General features: G+C 40.1%; 1 protein-coding gene across 4 annotated transcripts; it reads left to right on the top strand.

Annotated features, from left to right (window-relative positions):
* On the top strand, positions 1-21,046 carry ADHFE1 (alcohol dehydrogenase iron containing 1). Of its 4 annotated transcripts, none has more exons than XM_068932589.1 (14): positions 2-113; positions 1,342-1,379; positions 3,687-3,730; positions 3,924-3,977; positions 4,954-5,108; positions 5,279-5,475; positions 5,876-5,953; positions 7,121-7,226; positions 8,458-8,610; positions 9,757-9,855; positions 10,760-10,838; positions 10,977-11,073; positions 14,057-14,214; positions 17,953-21,046. In XM_068932589.1, exons 4-14 carry the CDS (start codon positions 3,924-3,926, stop codon positions 18,034-18,036), a joined length of 1,260 nt encoding a protein of 419 aa, XP_068788690.1. In that variant the 5' UTR covers positions 2-113; positions 1,342-1,379; positions 3,687-3,730; the 3' UTR covers positions 18,037-21,046. The 4 variants fall into 4 exon arrangements, with proteins under 4 accessions (XP_068788691.1, XP_068788690.1, XP_068788689.1 ...); XM_068932588.1 differs by lacking the exon at positions 2-113 and adding an exon at positions 170-269; XM_009668407.2 differs by lacking the exon at positions 2-113 and adding an exon at positions 298-1,231.
* The last annotated feature ends 4,013 nt before the right edge of the window (positions 21,047-25,059 follow it).

The following is a 25,059-nucleotide window of genomic DNA, read 5'->3' as shown; positions in this document are numbered from 1 at the left end:
AGCCCTTGCTTTCGGTAAGCTGCGCAGTCCCTGCTGAAATCCGTTTGAACTTTGGCGGCCGCGTCTACATCGGCCGTCGCCTCTGCTTATCTTCGCAGAAGACCTTTAAACCGGTGGGTACTGCCCGCTCCCCGGCGGGACGGCCGGCGGGGGAGGGCAGCGGGCGGCCCCGCCGCCGCCGCCTCCCGGCAGCCCCCGGCGGTGGCGATGGCGGCGGCGGCGGGGCGGGAGCGGGCCGCGCGCCTGCTGCGGCAGTTGCAGCGCGCCGCGTGAGTGAGGGGCGGCGCGCGGGCTCGGGGGTGGGGGGGGGCGGCCGTTGGCTGCGGCCGTTGGCGGCTCTGTGGTGAAATGGCCGCGGCGTGTGAGGCCGAGGAGTTTTTGGGGGGGACACTAGCCTTGCCTCGGCCTCCGGTCATAACGCACAAGCTTTAAAGGTGTCTTCGTGTGCTGTGTGATATTCTTTTACCCCCCACCCCCACCCCTTTCTTTAACTGCAAGGATAACCTGGATAGGAGAAAGCGGTCTGTCGGCGAGGGCTGGTTTTTGCACAGCAGAACCGGCCTGGCCGCTTGGGAGCGGCACGAGCGAGCGGTGGCGGTGCGGGGCCGAGGCCTGGCCGGCTGCGCGCTCCTCGCAGCCGTCGCCCTGCAGCCTTGTGCCAAGCATTCGCGCCGTTTTAGATACGAAAGCAGAGCGTTTTGATCTCAGACTGCGGTGAGCGGCTCTCGGTGCTTCACGGCGCTGTGGCTTTGGGCACGGCTTCCCTAACGGGGCAGGTGAACTAGCTTTGCCCTGCTCACCTTCGCTGATGCTACACCGGAGGAGAATGTTAATATGCGTAGTACTTTTTTTACACTGTTACTGTCCCATCTCCCTCCTAGCGGAGCTGTAATTTTTCGTGTCTAACACTAACCTCTCTCACCATCTGCGTGCCTTGCTCCCTTTCATCTGCCGCCAACGCAATAGGAGCGCTTCGCGCGCGCTGATTCACGTTCAGCAGCATCACTGAAGGCCGGGGCATATCACATCCACTTTACTGAAATCCTTTTCCTTTCTCCTGGGCACCTATTCAGTCTGTGTGGTCTGTGAGTCGCATACCGTAAGCACCTAGGTGTAAGTTGTACTGCAGCTGCTCATTACTCTCACAAACAGTTCTTAGGCCCTCAATATAGGCAAAGACGTTATCTACATGGAGCACTAGATGGCAGTCACCATTGTCAAAAATTTTGAGGTAAAGCATGACAAATGAATACATACAGGAGACTGCCTTTTACATGCAGGTTAATTTGCCTTCTTCAATTTTTTCTTATAACTGTGATTTTTTTTCTTCCTTTTACTCAGATGTCGGTGCCCAAGCCATAGTCACACTTATTCCCAAGGTAAGACTTAATTTGCGTCTCCGAAATAATTCTATGTGAGACCATGACCTTGTACCCAGATTTATAACCTGGGTAGAGGGAGCACATAAAAGGGAGAAAAGAAAACACTCTAAGGTAAGCAGTCTGTTATTTTCCAACTCTTCAGTAATAATGTGGAGAGATTCAGCATTTTCATGTAAGTCGCACCTAATACGTCCCTTCTCTCCCTTCATCTGTTGTAAGGCAACTTGATCAGAAAACTGCTGTGGCTGCTACTACTGATGTTATCACCTGAACCATCTTAACTTTAGATCTGCTTCTCAGGGGAAAAATGTGCATCTGTTACATTAGAAAAGAAACAGAAAGTGGTATCGGTAAACAGATATTCACAAAGACTTACTTTAGCTTGAGGAATGTAACCTCCGTAGGCTTTTTAATAGTTAATGAAGAGAATGTGGCTTACTGGGATCACGATCCCGGAGGAGGGTTGCATACAGTGACTGCGTTGCCCTCTGGAGGAATTTCTTTCTGCATTGGCTGTAGAGGGAGTCTGTGAGAGCAGCTCTTCCTGTGCTAAAGTTAGTCTCCAGATGTTCTTAATCTTTCAGTATATCCCATATGTTTCATTTTTACTACTATAAAGGTTCCTATAAGATATGGTAGGTAGAATTTCTATTAAAAAGTAATAATTTTGGCCTTAATTTCAGTAATAAGTGATTCTGAGTGGCTTGGTTTCATGTGCTTTACTTAAGACATTTTTCAAGGTCTCTGAAGAACAGTCATCACCATTTTACATATGGAAAAGCTATTGTATGTTCAGGTATTTATTATACCCAAGACAGATAGACAGCAGCAGAACAGAAAATAGAATCTAGTTCTTCCACCTATCCGCTGGATGACATACTCAGTCAATTCAAAATAAGCCCTTTGTAAAGGGAAATCTGTGTGAAGGATTCCCTATGTAAGTTCTATAGCAGAAATTGGGTCTACAATATATATAGCAAGATAATAACAGTTCCATAGTTCTCTAAAAAGTGGTAACCAACGTAGTAGTGATCCCAGCAGAAAATTGTTCCTTGTATTTTGTGACAGTGTTCTAGGAAATAAAGCAGTTTTTCAACTCAGCAAAATTCTTCCTGAGAGTTAACTTTGGCTCAAGAATATAACAGCAGGGCACCCATTATACCATCAGAAAGCAAGAGAGTAAATGGCTTGGACATGTTCTTAGCCTGTCAAGTTAATGACTAAGAGTACAGCAGACTCAAACTCCAGGAGAGGTCAAACATGTACAGCCTGGCAAGAGATGGCAATGAAAGAGCTGATAGCAGCTGGCCTGAGCTTGAATAGAAAGCACATAAAGGATTTTAATGCATCTATCTGTTACTATTGTGGGTCAGTGCTTCAGTGCACCCCAGAGTGTCTGTAGGCTCATTATCCTGGCTTCGCTCATTGGGTCTGAATTCAAATCACAATTTTTCAATTAATATAGCAGACGGAAGGCATGACTTCAGCAGGAAGAGCAGAATGCCTCATCTGATCTTTTCTTGGAGAAGAACAGGCTGCTTCAGTTGATGAAGTTTGTTTCTCTTTGCGGCAAATGAGGATATGCAAAAGTACAGAGTTCTGTGGAACTTCACGCAAGAATGACTTAGCGAACAGAAGACATGACTGAAATGCTATCCTTATACTGTTTTCTCTCTTCCACTAAATAAAGTTGATAATGACACCAGTTCTTATTCAAAACTCTATTTATTATTAACGTTGCATTCAATTTCTTAATTTTCAAGCAAGTTTGGTGCTAGTTCAGCGTAAAAAGAAGCGTAAATGCCCCTCTGAATTATTCTCACACACCCACGCCCAAAAGATGTTTTCTGTCCAGGTGTACCTATAGAGGATGTCTCATGAACTTATGTGAAGATTGTTCTGAAGGATATATAGCTCCTACATTCATTTGCAATACCTTTAAGTCTAGAATCCTGTAAATTTTCTACATATTTATTATGCGCTGTTCTGATCTTTCCAGACTGTGAACAAATTATCATGCAGACATCCTGATAACTTATTAACTTATGTAGTAAAGAATTAGTTCTTGCAGGATGGAAAACACCTTTCTTTTACTGAATTTTATTAATCGGTCTAAGTACTTAGATCATTTGAACTAGCAAATAACAAGGGACAAAATTGGTAAGCGTTACCCAGACAAGCCAAGACAACCTGTGCAAATGTATTAGTGATTTTAAAAGCAAATGAATCACTTAACTTTAGTACTGAAATACAAATTTAAGCCAGTTTTTGTTCCCTAACTGTATGGTTTAATTTCCATTCCAGTTCCTGAACAGGCTACGCTGGGAAATACAGACTATGCATTTGAGGTAGATTTAATAAGAAATATTTTATTTGAATGTAGCAGTATATATACTTGCAAATATGACATTTAAGAAATATTTCCATTAATAAATATGATTCAATGTAGTTATTTAATATATTTATTTATATTTCATCTTGGATACTTGGGACATGATGCAGTTTCTCCATTTTTCCAGAAAATATGTTTTTATTTTGTAGATGGCCATTTCAAACATTCGATATGGAGAAGGAGTTACTAAAGAAATTGGCATGGTGAGCTTCAACAGTGGAAATCTATCACTGGTGAAAAGTTATTTCTAAAGGACTACTGGTACTACCAATCCAGGGAAAGCTTATATATAGCGTGTCTGAATCTCTACTGCTTAAAATATTTGTTGTCGTATATACTAGCGTAAAAAGCTTGGAAAATACTGTTAGGTAAGAAGAGTAGCATTCTACATCGATATTGCTGCAGTGTAAGTGACTACATGAAATGCAGCTTAATGGAAAATTAGATCTTTGATGATTTGCCAGTATCATTCAGGAATATTTTTCTCTGACAGAAAAGTTAATTCAAAAAGTTTTGATTCCTGGTGACTCACCAGAATTTCCTCAAGATCGCTTTCATCTCTTCCACTGCTCAGTAAAGTGAGTCAGAAACTTGCCATTAAACTAGATGGGTATGAGTTGGGCTCTGAGCTTGCACAGTGAAATTGCAGAATTTTTGTTTCCATTGCCTTGAGCAGTGTGGGATGATTCACCTGAGTAACATTGTCTGGTTCGCCTTTATCATGGGCTTTTTTTTTTATTATATTAATATTCAACATTAAACGCTCCAGATATTAATGCAAAGCTTTGATAGGCAGCTAGAGGAGATCTAACCTGCCGAAAGGCCTTTTTATATCACGTGAATTGTGAAAAAAAATATTTTGAAAAAGTATTTTGCCTTTTACTGTGGTCTTCAGCGGTTCCACTTCACTTGCTGGACATCCATGTTATTAGCTTTCTTCCAGTATATTCAGATGACTTCAACTGTAAAAATTTGACAGCTTTATAAATTCTGCTGTTTTCTGCGTCCTGTATGTATGTGTGGACTCTTTTAACTGATACTATTTCAAAAATCTTACAACAACCAATTGTTTTTAGTATTTTTAAATCGAATTATTCAGTTGAATTGGCTTAGTATTTAAATAGTTTAAGTTATGATTTTATACCAGTTGTTTGTTTTTTAATTTCATTGCTATTGCAGGACCTGCAGAATCTTGGTGCTAGAAGAGTTTGTTTGATGACAGATAGAAACCTTTCCCAACTCCCTCCTGTAAAAGCAGTACTGAACTCCTTGGCAAAACATAGTATAAACTTTCAGATGTACGATAATGTCCGGGTGGAGCCAACAGACCAAAGGTACTACTTCTGACTGCATTTCTCAAAGTAGTGCCTTGGCCCTTAAAGCATGCTGAATGTCTCTATGAGCACCCCTGTGTTTGTGTTCTGTACTCTGGTCTTAATATTTATGTTTTTTCCGTGTGCTGCTTTTCTCCTGACTAATTGGAAAGCCTTTCTTGTTTTCCAAGTTTCCTGGATGCCATTGCATTTGCTAAAAAGGGAGAGTTTGACGCCTATGTTGCTGTTGGAGGTGGGTCCGTAATAGACACCTGTAAAGCTGCCAACCTGTATGCATCCAGCCCTATGGCAGACTTCTTGGATTACGTCAATGCTCCTATTGGGAAAGGGAAGCCTGTCACTGTGCCCCTTAAGCCACTCATTGCAGGTAAAGAGGGAAGGGTAGGAGAAAGGGAATCTTTTCATGGTCTCTCTAGATATTTCTGCTGAAATCCGTTTACTATGACCTTTTCACTGTCTTTGGGCTTAATTTTCCTCTAGTTGTATTCAGCAACAATTTTGCTATATACTTCAGTGGAAGTAAGATCATCAGTTTGTCAGCAGTTTGTTTAGCTGAGTTTGACTCCTTTTACTGGGAAAAGAGATTAATGTTAGCTGTTTCTCTTCGCCCTTTGGCTTCCCATCTAGTGTCTGGTTCTTCAACGATACCGCTGAGATTTCCTAGATCTTTTTTTTTTTCATTGCATTATTATTGTGGTTTTATTTATTTATTTTACATTATTCTGTATTACTTATTATTTCTTATTGTCCTCATTCTTCTTTTCAAGTTCCTACAACAGCTGGAACTGGAAGTGAAACTACAGGTGTTGCCATTTTTGACTTCAAAGAACTGAAAGTAAAAACCGGTGAGATTTTTTTGTCTGCTATTTAAGACAATTTTTTTTTCCAACGTCTTCGTTATTTCCCTGCCTTGAAAGAAAGAGATACCACGTGTCATTGCAGGTGTCATTTCATTCAATTCAGCTACCACCAACGAATTTGAAGAGCGTAAAGCTTTCGCCCTTGAGTTAAATTTAAAGCATATTAGCATAATGAAATGCTTATGTAGTACAGTGTATTATAGTTTGAAGGAAAAAACAGGAAACTAAAATCTTTCAAGTCTTTAAATGGCAGAAAATGTTAATTGGAAAGGAAATTTCTACTTTCTTTCAGGGTCAACCAACTGTTCCTTATTTCCTCTATATTTTCTTTTCTGTTTTTAAGACTTCTGTTTCTTTGTTGTATAATTGCAACCAAATGTTCCTTTTCCTGACTTTTGAAACCTCAGGCCTGAGATGCTATGCAAGTGAGGAGCGCTGTCTTCCTTTGACCTTTTCATCCCTGGAAAATAAGGGTTAAGGCTAAAATGTCATCTTAAGCTTCATAGCTATTTTGAGGTTTTACTTCTTAGTGTTGTGTGGGTTTTATGTGCCACGCAGTCTACAATATTTGGGACAAATGAGTGTACTGAGGAGTTCTGACGGTACCTCAGAGTTTTCCAGTCTATATATAGTCAGTCAGTCCCTCTCTCAAAGCTGTGTCAGTCTCTCTCTCTCTCTCTCTCTCTCTCAAAGCCATATCTGTGCCGTCTTAACTACAACAAGAAGGTACAGTTATTAGAGATGCTGAGGACAGCAATTACCAACAGCAATTAATTCTGGAAACAAACCAGTCTTGCTTTCTGATTCTTCTCAGAAGATATAAATTAAAGAGTAATGTTGTAGATGCCATTCAGCAGAGACATTTTGAAAGTATAGGCTGCTCAGGGAGGATTACAAATGGAGAGAGAACTTTGGTATTATTCACTCCAGGCAACTGTGCCAAATCAAACAACTCTCTTACAGTGAGACGTAGAGACTTAGACCTAGAGACATAGACCTTTCTTACTCTTCCTTCTGTCCCTTTCCTCTGCTTTTGTATTCATAGTTTCAAATCATTTCCCATCGTTTTTTTTACAAATTGAACATTAAGCTTTTTTATCCTGTTTTATTGTAAAAATTCTTTAACTTTTTTTCCTAACTTACATATTGCAGGCATTGCTTCAAGAGCCATTAAGCCCACACTAGGCATCATTGATCCTTTACACACCCTGTCCATGCCAGAGCGAATAGTGGCCAACAGTGGCTTCGATGTGCTTTGGTGCGTTTACAGTAGGCTGCTGTTTGATTTTATTACAGTTGTGTATTTTTACTATAATGGTTGTACAAAAAAAATATTTTAGGGGAAGAAAAAGATGACCTTCTTTCTCTTTTGCTGTTCTTTTTAGGGTGATCTCAGTTATACCTTCCTCTTACTTAATTACGCTAGGTCCCTTAGTCCTGTTGGAAGCAAATCATTCAGTTGCAGAGATTTTAATGTTTGTGCAGTGTGCTGGACAAACCATTTGCTTTCAGGGTGGTGCCTGTTGGGGGAAGAGAGTCTAGGTGTCACTTTTCAAGCGATCATGTAGATGACTAACGACAGAACTGTGACATTTAGCATGTCTGACAGATATAGCAGGGAACAGAGAACAAGGATTTTCTAATAAAAGCCACAATGTGTCAACAAAACTTTGTTAGGGCTTGTGGGATACCAGCAAGTTTTAGCCCAATTATGAGAACCTTCAGAACCTCTCTCATAATGTGCTTTTTACTTGTCATAAAATTTTCTTCTACTCTGGATTTCAGGTTTTAACTGCACAAAATGCATGGAAGTTTCTATTCTGAGGGTCAAAGCTTGCTTTGCTTTTGTATGTTGTATATATTAAAGTAATGTATATGCAATGAAACTGTGTGATTTCTCAAGCTTAGTGAATTATCCCAAACTACAATAGCTGTAATGGAATTTAGGCATTTGTTTATAAATGTACTTTTGTACATATAAATTTAGCAATGTAGGCAATGCGATGCTTTATGATAGTCAGAATCTTGTCTGGCAGACAAGATTTCCACTTTAAGCTAAATCTCACTTAGCTTAAGTATCACGCTCCAAATTTTTGAAGGTCAATGCTTTTAAAAGAAAAGTAGCTTACTATGCTGACAGTGCTAGAACCTTTTAAGGCTTGCTTCCTACAGAAAGGAAATGCACCCATTGCAGATTCACAGCACTCGTTAATGAAAAGCATTTCAAACCAAGATGCCAATTCATCTGACCTAACTTTGGCCATGAACTGAGTTGATAGATTGTGACTGTGTTTGGGTTGTGGGTCTGTTGGAGAGCTGGGCATTCTGGAGGTGTCCATCCAGCTTTCTCCCAGTCATCTATGATACCGTGTTTCTAATTTTGGCATCTGTTAAGCACCAGAAGTTATTAAGAGGAACCTGGACTGAAAGGACAGCAGGGCAGTAAAGTGGAGTTCTTCCACTTAATTCGTTTTTCGTCTTTCTTATAGTCATGCTCTAGAATCATACACTGCTCTTCCTTACAAGATGCGCAGTCCCTGCCCTACAAATCCAATCAACCGACCGGCTTACCAAGGCAGCAACCCCATCAGTGATGTCTGGGCTCTCCATGCTCTGCGCATTGTAGCTAAATATTTGAAAAGGTAATGTGTCCAACAGCCGTGCCCCCTCTCAGCATGTTCAGTCTTCACTGCCCAAAAAGGAATGCCTAGAAGGACTTGAATTTTAGTCTGAAATGAAGCAAAGAGTTATTTTAGAACGTCATTTCCTACCCTGGATTTCTCTTGAATAAAGCCAAAAAATTATGTCAGATAAAATTGGAGGTAGGATTAGGGTTATGGGGTTAAGTTGCCAAGGTAGCTTTTTAATGCCTCTGCAAATCTATTTCAGAAGCCCTCAGCTAAAGTATTTTGAGCTGCTCAGTTAATATGGGAGCAGCACTCTTATACTTTTCAATAATCCTCTTTCTGTGACAGCTTAAAGGGAATATGTGATAAACTGAACTAAGTACTGCTGGAGTCATTTCCCTGACTTTTAGTGTAAATGAAGATACGTATACAAATAGTAGATAAGTGAATGTGATTATCTTTTCGATGGACTTGTGAATACGTAAAATTACATGCTTATTGGAAATTAGTTCATAACTTAGAAGACTTTCCATTTAGATTAAATTTTGACTTAACTGGGTGCTGGATTTGATCCTTAGCAATAAAGTTTTAACTTTTGTATATTGTATGCATTTCTATTAAAGATCAACATTTATTTTTTTTTATAAAAGCCTCTTTACAGTACCCGTCTAGTCAAAGTAGTTGTTTATTGTTCCTATAGGCTGAAATCTGTTCATTAGTTTTTTCCTGCATGTTGTCAAACAACATAAGCATGCTGTTGTGTAGGCAGGCAGGGAACTCTGACTTCTCCTTGCACAGATGGTGCAAGTCCGGCCAGCATCTGATGAGATGATGAAAAAAGCTCAGAGCTTGGATCTAAACATGTATTTACCAGAGTTTGGTAGTAGAATTGTTTAAGCCAGAGGTGGATGTGTCTAATTTCACCCTGTTTACTCACATTTTGGAAAAGTGAGAGGAAATTCACCCTTCGGTGAACTAGTTTGATAGAAGCAGGATCTCTTTGAAGTGTCACTGAAGTGACAACTGATCCCATTTCCAGCATTTTTTTTCTCAACTTATCTTGGAGGTTTTTGTATGTCTTTCCCACAAACCCTTTCTCCCCACCCTGAATTAGCAATGCATATGTGAGATTACTAGTACTATTGTCTCCATGGCGCACAGAGCCATCAGAAACCCTGAAGACCGTGAAGCAAGAGCTAGCATGCATCTAGCAAGTGCTTTTGCTGGTATTGGCTTTGGCAATGCTGGTGTTCATCTCTGGTAAGTACAGAAAATGTTAATTCCTTCCCAGGTCACCTTCTCTCCTAGTGTTTGCTTCAGATTGCCGAAGACACTGCTGACACTGTAGCCTGGCCTATGATGCCTCTTATCACAGAGGGGCCTTATGCTATGAGAAATTAGTAGTCTCTTGCCACTTACAGTAGGAGGATTCTACATTCTCACTTGGTATGACTTAAAACCAGTCCTGTAAAAATTCCAAAACATGGCCTATTTTTCCTTCCTTGGTTGTAAAAACCATAATTAGAAAAATAAAATCATTGCTATTAAAATGCTGAATTCTGTCAGCTGTTCTGCAGTCACACAGTGCTGAGCTAATCTTGTGCCATTCCTGAACTGAAGCAATTGACAATAAATTTGTCTGTGGGGTAGACATTTAGCAAGCTAAAATGAGCTGTAGTTAATATTTTAAGTCTAATTTCTAGTTTCAGAGAAGCAGAGCCTAAGCCTGAATTGTATGAAAAAGTTATTAGCAGTGAATCTCTTCAGAGACCTTCCTTTCATTCCTTTTGTTTGAGCAAATGTACTCTTTAATTATACTTTCAGGCTGATGTTTATTTTACTCAGTGTGATCAGGCAGGGATGCAGATGATGCTATTCATGGACTCTCTGCGTTACTTCAGTATCTGAGCATGTTTCAGTCTTTTTGGACTAGTATAACATCACACTCAAAGCAAGGAGGTGCTTGTTCTTGCTGTTTTTACAGGTAGGTCCTAAGGTGCAGAGGCTGAGGGATGTCTGTACCATATCGGTATCTAAATGCCTTTTGAGTATCTGTGGATGAGACACTGGCATGCAGAAGACTGGCAGTATAAAGGATTGAACACAAGTCTTCTAAACACCAGGAGAGTTGCCCTAACCACTTTTTCTCTACTCTCTGTTCCAGCCATGGAATGTCTTACCCTATTTCTGGTTTGGTGAAAACTTACAAACCAAAGGATTATAATGTGGATCACTCTTTAGTGGTAAAACTTGGTTTATCTTTGTTTTTATACTATACACTTCAACTCTCCATTATGTCACATTAATAAGCATTAAAGCACATTGCTTAAGTGGTTAGTAGATACCTGTTGATGCATTTTTATATTTTTTCTCTTCTCCAGCCGCATGGCCTTTCTGTGGTGCTGACATCCCCAGCAGTGTTTGCTTTTACAGCGCAGATACATCCTGAGCGGCACTTGGAAGCTGCAGAGATACTAGGTAGGAATCTCTGTCAGTACAGCTTATTAATGGAAATGGAATTCTTCCCGAGTAGTCTTTTCGGGAGAAAAAGAATGTGTGAAAACAACTGTAATGGTTCTTGCAGGGGTTTTAATTTTAAAATACAAATACTGGGTTCTGGAGTCTGATAGAGTTACTCACTGTGCAAACAGAGGATTTGATATCTGGATAGTATAATGTTAACTTTTTAATACTACAGGATGATGTGTGCTTAGAGGAGCGAGCTTGAGAAATCTGCTTCTTAGCTAGAGAACTTTCAAATTGAAATTAGCTATACTGTGAAGCTATCTTATGAATCAGGAGAGAATAGTTGTGATTGGCATCTCTCTTGTGCTTTATGGATAGAAGTTACTTTAGAGTAGGTACCATAAAACAAAGCAGTACTCTCAAAAAGGTACATCTGTTAGCTAAAAGGAAGTATTTTGCCTAACAAGTTCCCTGCTGTTGCAGAGAATTAGGACAGAGTAATGTTCGGGATTACTCCTGCTCTTTTCTGAGGCATATCATAACTGTGGCTTTCAGTCTTTCTACTGTAGGCCTAAGCATGTTTGGAAGTATTGGAATTTTAATGGCCGACGTTGAGGGAGCGTGTGGACTAGCTCTTCTGTGGACACATCTGTGGTGGCACAGAACTGGATTAATGAACAAAGTGGCCTCTTTTGCCCCTTGGCAGAATAAAAGTAAATGCTGCAAGCAGGCAGCACATTTAAAGAGGATCGTTTCATACAGTGCTTTGTTAATTTGTGGAACCTAGCACCAGAAGGCCTCTCAGAGAGATACTTCTTCATTGCACCTGCAGCATTGACTGCATGTGAGCTAATGTATTTGTTATCTAAGGTCAGCTTTTCTGCCTGCTCTAGGCTGTGTTGTAGAAAAACTACTGCTAATACCCTTGCTTACTATCTTCAGTTTCTGTACACAGCAATCCAGTCACAAGTATGACTTCCCTGTATAATTAATCTGAAAGCATGGTAGGTTTCAAGAGTGGGGCTTTTATACAGACAATGAAAGTATCACTGTCATATTAAAGATGATTTAAAACAACATGGTCAGAAAAAATATATTGGGGGAAAATTCAGATTATGTTATAATTGTTGGTTATGAGGTTTGCTCAGTTTTCTTCCAAGGTATGCGGTTTTGCCTATGGTCGAAGACAGACCACAAACCTAGCTGAAGTCTAAGCTAGGAAATTTCTGTGTTCCTTCAGTAATAACATAACTTCAAATAAAGCGGACTAAGAAAATGTTGTTGGATAACTGGCCAGCACAGCATATCTAGAGAATTTGCTCTCTGTCGTCTTGATTTTAAAACAAGGAGTGAAACAGCAGTTCCTCTAGGTTTTACGGTGTGAACTGCTGCCAGAAATTCTGTATCTGAAACCTTCATTTAATTTTCTCAATAGAAATTTAAATTGTGTTGTTGTCTTCCTTGCTATAAAAGGATTCTGCCGAAAACATGTCTTGTGAAAATGAATTTGTTAACTCCCACCTGAGGTGTTTACTTTTGATTCCGGTCCAGAGTCCAACTGACTACAGTAGCTGATTCAAATCTGTCATGCTGCCAAATGCCATGGTTAAGAAGGTATTTTATGACATGGAGCAGATTAGTAAATAGTTATGTCGTGTGTATGTACAGCTGTGAATTTAAGTACAGCTAGAACAAGCTTAATATCTCCCTTGGTGGATTCCTAAACAGTTGAAATAGGTGTGCGTGTGGCCAGAAATTTTGTAAGTGCTGTCAAAGATCAGTGTATTCTTCGGGTTAAACAAAAAGAAAGTACTACAACTGGAGCAGTGTTTCAAGAGTGCCCTTCATGTTTACGATCCTTATTTTCCCTCCTCCCTTTCCCTTCTTACTTTCTGTCTAAAGTTACTGGATTGCCTTCATGTTCCAATTACTTCTCTACAGCAAAACCCAGGATGAATGCAGACTGCATGGCATAATCCCAACAGCATGAGACTTCATGCAAGACTCTCTAATAAGTTATTTATCAGTTTCTCCCAGATAGTTGAGTAATAAGAGTGGCAATACTGTGGTAGAGACTATCTGAGCCTGAGGATCACAGAAAATATTTTTCCTGTGACTGTATTGTGGTCTTACTCATCTCTCAGTATGGCACTTGGACCCAACATTGTTCTGGTGTTACGTCTTTGAAGTTACGCGGAAAACAAATTTGGCTCAGCTTGCTTTGGAAAGAAGCATTATAGAGGAAGTTATGTCTTCTATTTCTATATGCTTTTTTTTTTTAATTAAATTCTGACCATTCTTTGTAGAGCAAGCTGTTCTGTAAGAAACATTGGTATACTTTCATTTTATATTGATGCTTTTGTTACTGTTTAGTAGATACTTTCAAGATATCCATTCTTCCTCTTCAGTCCTACGTTATCCTACTCTAGACCACATATATTGAAATAGCATTAATCTCAGGATTTATTTAACCCCTCTAAACATTGTCCTGCTGTCTTCTGTCTCCCTCAGCCTACCTACTCTCGTCCTCTGAACAGAAGAGTGAGAAACAAATAGAAAATTATTTGATCACTGGTTTTCATGTCCTCTAGATGTCAGCAAAGTCAAGGCCTTAAAAAAAGTTGGCATTTGGCACACTGTCCATAAAAATAAATACCACCGATGTTCATGTGCTAGCTTCTTTCCTCCCAGCAGTTAGTCGAACTGAAAAGTGCTTCTCCCTGTAAGCACAGAGAGAAAGGAAGTGAACTTCACGTGGCAGTTAGTCTTTCTGGCAGCAGTTACTTGCTTCTCCTGATCTTATTTTATTCCACCTTTTACAAATTACTCCAACTGTAAAATGAAGACTGATTCCTGTTTTTACTTCATGTTGCTTTTAGAGCGGTAGCTGTTATGCATGGATATGTATTCAGCTGATATTATGATTAAATTAAGTCCAGAGCAGGCTTCCTCTTCTCTCTCCACCCTACAGTCAAGGCATTATGTCTTATTTTAGGAGCTGACATCCGCACTGCCAGAATCAAGGATGCAGGGTTTATTTTGGCAGACACGCTCCGGAAATTCCTATTTGATCTGAATGTTGATGATGGCTTAGCTGCAATTGGTTATTCTAAAGCAGACATCCCTGAATTAGTCAAAGGCACTCTGCCTCAGGTAAGACAGAAAGCAAAGCAGTTTTTCTTTTCAAAAAGGACAGATTTTTAATAAACAAAAGTGTTTCTTTTCAAGCAAATGTTATTCCTAGTCCTACATGAAAGCAATTAAAATGGAGAAAATAATGGAAAGTCAACTGTCTTTTTCCTTTGCCCAGTTTAGGTTTTTCCGTTTAGTGGAATGGAGTGCATGCTGCAGTCTGTTCTTCACTTGGATTCAGAAAGAATGGCTAGTTATGTTTTTCTAAACTTCAAATTTTTGAAAAGAGGATGTTTTTCATATAACTTTGAATTGGTAGAAGAGACTGTGTTTTCTTAACTAACTCTGTTACTTATACATGCAGAATGGGTTATACTTAAAAGCCTTAATACTGAGTGCTAGCTGGTAAGAATGATCGAGCTCACTTTGCGTTAGACTTTTTCTTACTGAGAAGTTGCACTTTTCTTCCCAGATGGCTTTTTTGTTCCATTGACCCCCATCAGAATTTGAAATAAGGTCCCCTGGGATGATACAGATTAAACTTGTAATACCCTTTATCGTTTCATTGCTCACAAAGACACTGCAAAAAGGAACACATCACATCGAAAGGAAAATCCAAAATTTCCCTTGTAAAAAGAAACTTCGATTCATGTGCTATGGACTCTACTGTCTACTTATGATTTATTGCCACCAAATATCAAGGGAAGTAAATGCTACAGAGAAAATAAAAATTTTGTAGACTGAAGGGTCATTCAGTTTTTACGACAGTACTTCTTACCGTGTCATTCACAAATCTCAGAGCAACTTACAACAGAGGGAATATTAATATTCCTATTTTATAGCTGAGAAAATGAGACACAAAGATGCAGATGTTTTAGATCACACACAACAGATCAGTGGCACAGCCCCAAAGAAACCTAAGGTCCCTGATAGTCCATCAAATAGTTTTTGCACGTAAGTTGTTATAGGGCCCTTTGGAGGCTTGTTTTGATAATATATTCTTCTAAAGCAGTTATTTTGGGTTCATTACATGCACAAAATCTCATCAAAGGTATGTTTTCCGTAGCTATTTTTTTTTTTTTGAATTCTTCAGCAAAAGATGCTGTAGGGTTTTTGTTTGTTTGTTTGTTAGCTTAGCTCAAATTGACTTTTAATTCATTTACTTCCTCTTACTGCATCGGTGATTAGTTGTACTATGTAAAATGGGATGAGATAATAGTTTTTCAAACCTTATTTTTGTACGTGAAGTGTAGCGTAAAGAAAACGGATTGCTGTTTCTTAATGGTCCATTACCCACAGAGGTATTCCATACAGTTCAGTCTTTGATATATTTTTCTTTTCATCTTGCAGTAGGTTTTTTTTGGAATACAGCACCGACCTATTCATGTTGGCAATGCAGTGTGGTGCAGACTGATACATCTAATAAATCTGCAGAACGTATTTCACACTGTGAAATGCAGGCTGCAGGAAAACAAAACTAATCCACTCTAATTACCAGGATTTGAGACTGGAACTCTGTTGGGACAAATATTTATATTTGAAGTATATTTGAAAACAGAGTTTTATTTTCCTTTCTAAGTGAATCTGTTGAAACTGATTCTGTTTACAGCATAGCAGGCAGTCTAGCAAAGGAGATTATGTCCCAGGGCCTAAGATGTCTGGTCCTGAGTCGGTGTTTGGGGGTGATGAGGAGGACCAAACATGATAGAGTGCAGAGGGCCTGTTGCCTCCCCCAGCCCACCTCTCTGCAAACATACCAGAGGCAGTTATAATGTGGACATACCTCTGATGAGCACAAACTTGCTCATTACTGGCACTATTCCAGAATCTAGTGAGTCAGACGAGAGGAGCCAAGACCTTGCTTTCTGGGCATTAGCAATAACAGCAGGCTTGTGTAGAGGCGATGCTGATTGCTCTGCTTCGAAGCATAGTAAGAGCTTGTGTTTGTAACATTCTCTTTGTATAGCTTGAAAATACTAGTGTGTCCAGTCTGTCAGGGTGGTCGTGTCTCATCACCCTGTGTGACTTCATAGATAACCCTGTCCGTCAAAATGCACAGAGTTGCAAAACTGTAATTTGACCCGGAGGGTCCTAATATAAGCCTGATGAGTCTGAGTACTTGAACACTGAGTTATTATATTGAGTGTTGGGCTTTTGAAAAAAACACATGCTTTTCTTGCAGAGCCATCTGAATTTTCCATTTGATTTCAGATCTGTGTAGAAGAATCTTAGCCTTTTCTTTGGCTAGACTTGTGTGCGTAGCTGTGGTAGCAGCACCAGCAAATCTTCCAGTGCAGGTAGCGTTAGGCTTATAAGGCTGCACTTTTCAGACTCAGCATAGCTCATGCTAATCATGCTGATCTTGATCATGAACTGTGATTACCTCACAGCTGACTTCCTCTCCGTGCTAGGCCAATATTTCACATATTCACTTCGCAATGCAGTCACCTCTGTCTTGCTTTGTGACCACATCCAGCTGGCCCACAGCTCTCAGCCATGTGGGTTCAGAGGGAAGTGGAGTGGCTGAGACATTGGGCTGCCATGGAGGTACATGCCACTGGGAGAGAGCCTGTGCTCAGAAGGGTGCCGTTAACTGAGCTTTCTCCACTTGAAGGAGGGCTGGAGGTATTCCTTGCTTAGCATCCAATTCAGTATATGAGGCAAGGGGCTCAGCAAATGATATCCCACACCACTGTCTCACAAGGGGAAAAAAGGAAGAAATCTGAAAGCTCAGGCTTTTACTAGGATAGCCTCTTTCACTGGGGAGATGTTGAAATAGCTTTGTAGCAGAAGAAATACTATTTTGCCAAATTCACCTGGAGACCGCTTTGCTGAGAAACAATGCATTCCTAGCGTAGGCCTGGCTTCTGTCTTTTTAGATGCTTTTAACTCTCCCTAGTCGTTGAATAAATGTTAAAGTTGTTGATGCTTAAAATCATAAAAGTACTAATCACAACCAGTACAACTACATGAATATTAGGCCCTTTCAGCTAAGTGGAGTCATGTGCCACACGTTTTTGCAATAACTGAGTACCTATAATAATACCTATTCATTCTGAATAGAACAGCAGCTTTTCTGAATTGCGATCCCTGCCTTCGTAGTTATTTTGTCATGCAGAGCAGTGAAGCATACACCTGAGTTTCATTTCGGTCAGTGGGGCTTAAGCACCTGAAAATTCTGTTGAATCACAGTCCAAGTGAAGACCACCCACGACTGTTCTGATTCCAAAGTGACAAGCTATTTATTAAGCAGTTTCACTACCTTCCCAGCCGTGTCTTCTCTTTAGGATCTGATGTCACAGGCACTGTTTTTTCTACACATCTAGTGCAGTTCCTGAGCACTAGAGAGATGTTTTATTTTGAAAATGTTCATCCCTAAAAGTGAAACTCCTACTTCCATTGCTGGCAAGTGAATTTTAAAATGGACTGTATTCCCAGGATACTGCAGGCCAATCTACTGACATCTTTGATTGACAAGATTCATCTATAAAGTACTTGACTTTGCAAATGAACTGCCTTTTCATCCAGTTTGTGTGTTTAATTACAAGCAATGTAAACTATTATATGCTTGAAAGTACAGTGCAGTTGTTGATGCTTCAACCTTATTACTTTAATTACTTGATTACTTATTTGCAAAACCTTATTATTTTCTGTGAAGGACGTTAGTACAAAGCCACATAGTTCAGCTACATAATTAACTACTGTTTGATTCATTTCATTGGCAACCTTCTGTAATCCAGTTTTTCTTTAATCTTGCAGGAGAGAGTGACCAAACTATCACCACGTCCTCAGACAGAAGAAGACTTATCTGCCCTCTTTGAGGCTTCCATGAAGCTTTATTAGCTTAAAATTTTAATCAGAAAAGTATATTATTTTCTAGCTAACACAAAGGTGATTTCTTATAGATATCAGGCTGGATTTGTTTAGGGAATGGAAGAACTTGGGTGTCTTCCTCTTCTGTTCCATTGCACACTGTCAAAAGGTCAACTAATTCATTTTTAACTAAATAGTACTTTGAAGTGGAAAGCTTGATTGCGTTTTCTCTTGCTCAGTAGTCAGCGGTATTACTTGCGTAAAAGCTGGATCAGACTATTACCTATAGTGAAGGCTTTCCTGTGCTTCAGAGGTGGTCAAAAGTGGAAATTGTTTTTCAAGTGATATTCTGAAACATTTTACAAAATACTATTTTTATTTTTAAATTGTCTGTGATTTTGTTTATTTTAAAGTCATGTTATTTTAGGAATAATTTAGGTCATTCTTAATTCGAAAGGGGAAGTTCCCTTGTGGAAAAAGTCAGCCTCCAATATTCTCTTTCACTTTATGATCTTTTTACCACCTTGCTCCAGAGCTATTAGAAGGCTATTAAAGTAGGGTACTTTTTTGTGGTTTGATTGATAAAAAACTTACGCACATTTTACATGTTTGGAAAAGGCTTCCTGAAACTGCATTGGCGTTAGAATTTTTTAATGTCTTGTCAGATATTTGTCTTTTCTTTTAAGATCTATGTGAAGTGTTCATAGGAGGAGCAAAAGCAGAATGAAGTGCACTTCTAAACTCGACAGGAACTGCGTAACAGCAAGACATCATCCATCACGTGTGTCTTTTCTCTGTGGAGGCCACAGCTCCCTTTTCCTGCTGTGTGCTGTGGGAAGAAGCTATCAACTGTATCTTGCTTCTGTGTGAAATAATTGCTTCTGCTGAGCTCCTGCTGGTGCTGTCACTTAGAGTACAAGCCACCAGCTTAAGGAAATGGCGGTATGCTGTGGTTCAGTATTAAAAAGTGGTGGTGTAGCATATGGCTGCACAGTGCCCCACTAGGAGTGCTGGCTAAACATGGGAATGAGTGTGCACGTTCAGAACAGTTAACCAGCTGGTTGACTGTCAACTGAGAAAGGGAAGTGGGAAAGGGAGAAATGAAACTCAAATTTTAATACTATTTTTTCTTGTTAAAACTGTGCACATGGTCTGGGTGTACAATTCATTTAAATCAAACTCTGCTTCATGGTGGGCTTTCAGCACCAGCTTCCTGTAGCTACTAACAGCACAACACAAGTGTGAGAAGAACCATACAACCTCTGATATACTTGTTTCTTTCTGCTAGGAAGAGACCAGTTCTTCAGTCGCCCTGTTGAAGTAGTGGGCTCTGTACTTACATCTTTGCACTCTAGTCTTTGCACGATAAGACTTGTGCTGTCCTGCAATCTGAGGCCAGATCCATATTGGATGGTGACACTGAGTCTATTTAGTGCTCAGTTGAAGTAGGTAGATTGATACTGGTTGAAGACCAGAGGTTTTCTTTTTAACCACAAAATGGATTTAGGGGCCATAGGGACTGTACAGACTGTACAGACTTCCAGACTGTACTGCCAATATACCTCAGCCTCTTCTGGGAAACACATTGGATTTCCACGTCCTTCAGAATCTTGTCCTCTCTGCAAAAATTGCCAGCAAGAATCGCTATTGCAAAGGCTTACTTTGCAATAGCAAAAGATGAAGGATTCGTTTTACTGTATTATACCAACTTGCCTTAGCCACAGAAAATCTTTTAGTTAAACCCTTTTGTATGTAATTTTTGGTATGTTTCATCTTTCCACTCTTGTCTTTCTGCGGGCTGTGGTAGCGGTAGAGTTCTGAAGGGAGGATTTTTTTCCAGGAGCCTAATTCCTAGCAGCCATGTTGCTTAGAGAGAATATAGTTTCTGGGGAACTGAACAGTGCATGGATTTCATTACTGCACTTGAGCACTTTGATGGGCTAGCTAAGAATGTAGGATATTTTACTCCAGTATGCTTTTTATTTACCATTTATGCATATGTGGCAGTTATTAGCAGGCTGGATTTTCCACCGACAGAACTTCACACTTAGCTTCCTACTTTCAGGTAACTCGGAGCTCTTGCTAATTTTTAAATTAAGCTTCACAACGCCCTTTGATGTAACGGTTTTTAACAATGTTTTAGAGATGAGACAAAAGGTTTGATACCATCTGTAATCCAACATAAGCACATTGTGCTGCAAGAAAGGGCCATTTCTCTTTCCAACAACCCTTTGGTAGCAGCAGGGTTTTAGACTGGCTTAAACTGGTTGTAAAATCTCACTGGTAGACATCAGCTGCATGAATGTTTCCCCACCACCAATTATTAGCTACAAGTGCAAGTTTTCTGAGAAAATCAAGGGAGCTTAAGTCACCCCACTGTGCTGTCTTTCCAATAGTGAGGGTTTGATACTGTATCACAGCCTGGTTCCTGGCCTGCTCTGAGCATTGGTAGTTTTACTCACAACTGAAGAGACAGGGGGAACTTTTTTATGTATTATGTAACTAAATTATTCTACAGTGAGAAAATCTAGCTGGTCAAATATATCTGTATCTTTTAACACAGTTGTTCCACATGTGACTTCTATTACTGCTCTGTTACTAAAGGCCTCCAGAACATCTGTGTGACTACTTTTAAAGGCTACAGGAATGCAAATAATGAATAATATTGCACTTGCTGTAAACAAGCTTATGAAAGTGTTTGAGAGCTGTGTTTAACTCTGTCATGCACAGAATCACAGAATCGTTTATGTTGGATGGGACCTCTGGAGATCATCTAGTCCAACCTCCCTGTTCAAGCAGGGTCACCTAGAGCATATTGCCCAGGATCACATCCAGATGTTAACTTGAATCTCGTAAAGTAACTATGAATCAAAATCATTCAGAGAAAATAAGCTTTCATTAGCATCATAGAGAATAACGATTATTTCTGCAGAGTTGTTCGTTTGGTGAGCTTGGCTGTATGCACAGAAAACCCTTGTATCATGAGTGATAATTGAAAAGAATGTTACAGAAGTTTCAGAAATAAAAGCACACAAACTGCTGCGCTGTATGTCTCTGAACTTCTAGGAAGCTTCTAGTACAACTGCTCTGTTAGTCAATACATAGTTTTAAGTATGTATTTCCTGACAACGCTAGCAAACCTTATATGTCATACTTGTTAGCAGACTGACTTCCTGCCTTAAAGAGCTAAAACTATATAAAATAATGTGCCAGTCTTTATTTAAAAAAGAATATATGCCCAGTTTATCTACATCATAGCTTTTCAATAGGTCTTAAGCAAGCATAAATGGGGGCTATTCAGTGCTGTCAGCAGAACGGTTTGAAGGGACGCCTTTCTATTAGAGTAGGAGTTATCACATCTGTACTAGCAAACTAGTCAAATTCTTGCTGTGGAGACTGATCTGCGACTTCTGTAACATAGTCCTGATTTTCGGAGTTGCGCACATGCATACAGACACTGAACCATTTGGTTTCTCAGTCTGTCTTCAGTGATAAGGTTAGCTTTTGGGAGCGAGCATGAACAAGTGTGTGTCGTGCTGATGAAAGTAATTAAACAGCAGGTATAATTTTACCTAGACTACAAAATGGAAAACCCGCTCCCCTTACAAGGTACTCAGAGCTTGCAGGGTTATTGTTTAGCATCAACAGAAATGGGGGCAGCTGGTACATTACTTTGCCTACAGTAGTTTGTTCACACCCCCTTTTCCCCTTCCAGAGCTGATTATGCCCATAGTTAAAGCAAAAATAGAATGAACCAAAAAATATGTACCTAACATGGCTAAATCTTTGAAAACTCTTACGTTCATCCTGTGCAAATAAACTTGGAAGAAATTATAGGTAAGTCAGTATGCAAGTTTATCCCTCACTGCAGCATGTTCACCTCAGGGCAATGTGCCATGGCTGTCATCCTCTGTCTTGTGGCTGGCCTTCCACCCTCCTGAGACCTGGAAAATGGATTGAAAAAGAGCGTTCGTTAAAAGGCACACGGCAAAGCTACGTCTAGGCACTTTCCATAACCCTCAGGTAAATCTGCTGAAAGCATCACAGTGCTCCAGAGCATGTGCATTATGTCTTGGGCTTCCACATCTTACCTTCTGCCTAAGCAGTAATAAATCCCTCACTGCATTAAGTATATCTGTGGAGAAGGGACAAGAGCAATGTACGGCAATCCAGCAAGAGGCCGAAAGAGATATTGTCCATTTTTCCTTCGACAATCTCTGTGTATTTCCTAAATAAAAGATAACTTAATTCAAATGCAAAATAGCTGTTAAACACCAACTAATGAATGCAGAAAATAATGGGATTGTTTTCCTGATCTCTCCAAGAGCTGTTGTTCACGCGGCAGTACAAAGACTGCTAGTTTGTCACAGTGCTTGTCACGGGAAGCAAGGGAGGGTCATGTGCACCTACCTGCCCTGGTAATCCTGCCTCATAACCTGATTCGATTTTTGAGCCATCGCCAGGTTTCTTGCAGAACAAGAGACTGCTCTTTGGAAAATAGTATGGTGGGACTTAGAGTGGATGAATTTGCGAAGGGTCTCAGCTCTATTTGCAGGTACTTTTTTTTTTTGCAGGCAGTTACCTTTGTACTTACGTGTAGCGTGTAGGTGAAATAGCACAAGGCTCCGTTTGGTGAAGAAATATTTAGTGTATTTTTATGTGCATGTGTCAGAGTGGTTGCTGTCATGCAGTTGTACACAAGAATAAGCAGAAGCTTTTGATTTTGCTCTGAATTTCTCAGTGAAACTGAGAGAAATAACAAAAATTGGGATATCATTAGAAAAGCTGCAGCTCCCCTAAGTAGAGCATTTTAGAACAGTTTTATATTTTGCCATAAAAAAAAAACAGAATGCCATTCATTTTCTTTTTTCCCCATTGTACTGAAAAAGCCATCACAAGTGACTTGGTAGGAAGCTTTATGCAGCCAAACTGTAACAATGAAGGGAAGAACCATTTTGGCACAGCTCAAGGGAATGTTAATTCCAAAGTCTTAAGTTGAGTTAATTTCATATTAATATGAGAAGGGATGAAAAAATAGTTCAAAATGTTCAGTCTTTGGTTTCTATAGAAAAAGTACAAGATGTATGTATTTTTCAAAGAACTCCAAATACTGTTAATGGCAGCAGATATTTTTCTCTGAAGAATAAAAAAGTTAATGCACAGCCATTAGGAGTCACAGTTAAGTAAAAGCAGAAGAAAAGTGGAACGTATCCTTTGAAGAGCAACGTTAATTCATGTCGCATTGTCCATCAGGGAGCCTGATTCTGCTGTCAAGTACATGGGCAGCACGTACACCGCCTGAGTCAGTGGAGCAGCAAAAGAGTGACTGCTTTGCCCACACTGTAGTCTGAGCTTCTGTTAAATATTTAACTTAATTTAGTAATACTCCATCATGAAATATATATCGTAGCACAAACAGTAGTTCGTTGATGTGAAATTTTCTCCTTTGTGTTCCTTGACTTGTAGTAGCTTTAACCTACTTTAACAATGTGCTTGTGCTTTTCGTGGGCTATGCTATTTGAATGTTTGACCATACAGCCTTAAATTAGCAACTTGACATTGAAATGCTGATTTACACCTGCAGTCAAATGGATAACACATGTTAAAGACTGATTGTCAGCCGCTCCAATACATTATTGCTTCATTCTGTGGTATTGTCACTTGCCTTTATGCAATTTAAGGACACCATTGTGTGGCATTGTTGGTATTGCTATGGACACAGCTGTAGGGGGCTGACACTCTGTGTGGAGTTTGTCATCTATCTAAAAGCTGACATCACTTTCAAAAAATCACTGTGCAAGTTTGGATGTTTAAGTGTTCTGTATATTTTAGGTTAGCATTGAAAATAAAGAAGCTTTTTGCTGGCATAAAAAACCCCAGCATTGTATAACTTGCTCTTCTGACCTTTTCACTTTAAGAAAGATTAATGGTCATTTGGATTAGAACTTCCCCCCAGTCAGGGGTCTGAATGCCTTGGGGATTCGGACAGACAAAGAAAGCTTTTTCGCCTCAAGGTCAGCAGCCCAGACCTTTAGCGTATCTCTAGTGACCATTAGATGGCTGCTCAGTACTTTCTGTGCCTGAGTTGATCATCTTAATCTGTTTCCCAGTGGACAGGGCTCAGCCTCGTGAAAACTGGCATTACACGCTTGCCTGAGCAGCAAGGAAGAGGAAGCAAGGTGAACGGAACCTGAATTCCTTTTTTCTTGCCCTAGTACAGCGACAGAGCCTCTAAAACCCTGGCTTCGGTGTGGATTGAGCCTTCTCTCAGGTCATCTTTCTATGCCATGAGGGGATGAAGCCATGGTGGTGAGCCACGTCGTGCAGACGAGTGGCAACACTCCTGCATTCCCTTCTGCAGGGCTTCAGCTCCTGCTCCTGGAGCACACGTTCAGACACACACAGTGACGGGACATGCATTTCTGGCATGTGAATCCTCTTTTCTCTCTGCCATTTCTCTCTGTGCGTTATTGAGAGGTGTGATCTGCGTTACATATGTTGGTTTTGGAAGGAAAGGTCAGAGGAGCAGTCTTGCTTTGAGAATTGCGAGTGCTGTGTGCAAAGCAGTTTGGACATCCTGTAAAAACACATTGCACAGATTTAATGTAGCCATCTCCCAAGTTTAATTTATGGAGCAGTCAATCTGATACACTTCATACCTACTATTTGCTTATTTAAAATTGAAGTCCTACCCTTGAGGTGTGGTTAAATTAGGACTACACGGTGGGTGAAGTTGAGCACAGAGCTTAGGGACACATTTGCATTGTAAAGTAACCATTTGTGACTTCTTATGTCACGAATTATAATGTCACCAAGAGTAAAGCACAATTCAGGGACCTACCTAACAGAGCTGAGCTAAAATCACTGACTCACTGAACAAAGGCTATGGAGGGCCAGCTGATGCTTGCTGGTCTGAGCGTGTACTTCACTGGAGACGTCGTATTTGCATAGCGAGCAAGGCTTTGTTAAAAAAAAATGACTTGTGTGCCGACATACGCGTGCAGTTGCTTACAGCCAAGACACTGAGCCTGACTACACAGCATGGTTACACGC

This window comes from Struthio camelus, chromosome 2 (genome assembly GCF_040807025.1).
Source record: "Struthio camelus isolate bStrCam1 chromosome 2, bStrCam1.hap1, whole genome shotgun sequence".
NCBI lineage: Eukaryota > Metazoa > Chordata > Aves > Struthioniformes > Struthionidae > Struthio > Struthio camelus.
The sequence above is the reverse complement of the archived record's forward strand: the minus strand, read 5'-3'. Positions and strand labels throughout refer to the sequence as shown.

What these genes read in the sequence shown, in the direction of transcription:
- ADHFE1 (XM_068932588.1), top strand. Translation starts at nt 208, where the DNA reads ATGGCGGCGGCGGCGGGGCGGGAGCGGGCCGCGCGCCTGCTGCGGCAG. An exon ending in TAGTCACACTTATTCCCAAG is followed by an intron (nt 1,380 to 3,686) that starts GTAAGACTTAAT and finishes TTTCCATTCCAG; the next exon opens with TTCCTGAACAGGCTACGCTG. An exon ending in ATGTGGATCACTCTTTAGTG is followed by an intron (nt 10,839 to 10,976) that starts GTAAAACTTGGT and finishes TCTCTTCTCCAG; the next exon opens with CCGCATGGCCTTTCTGTGGT.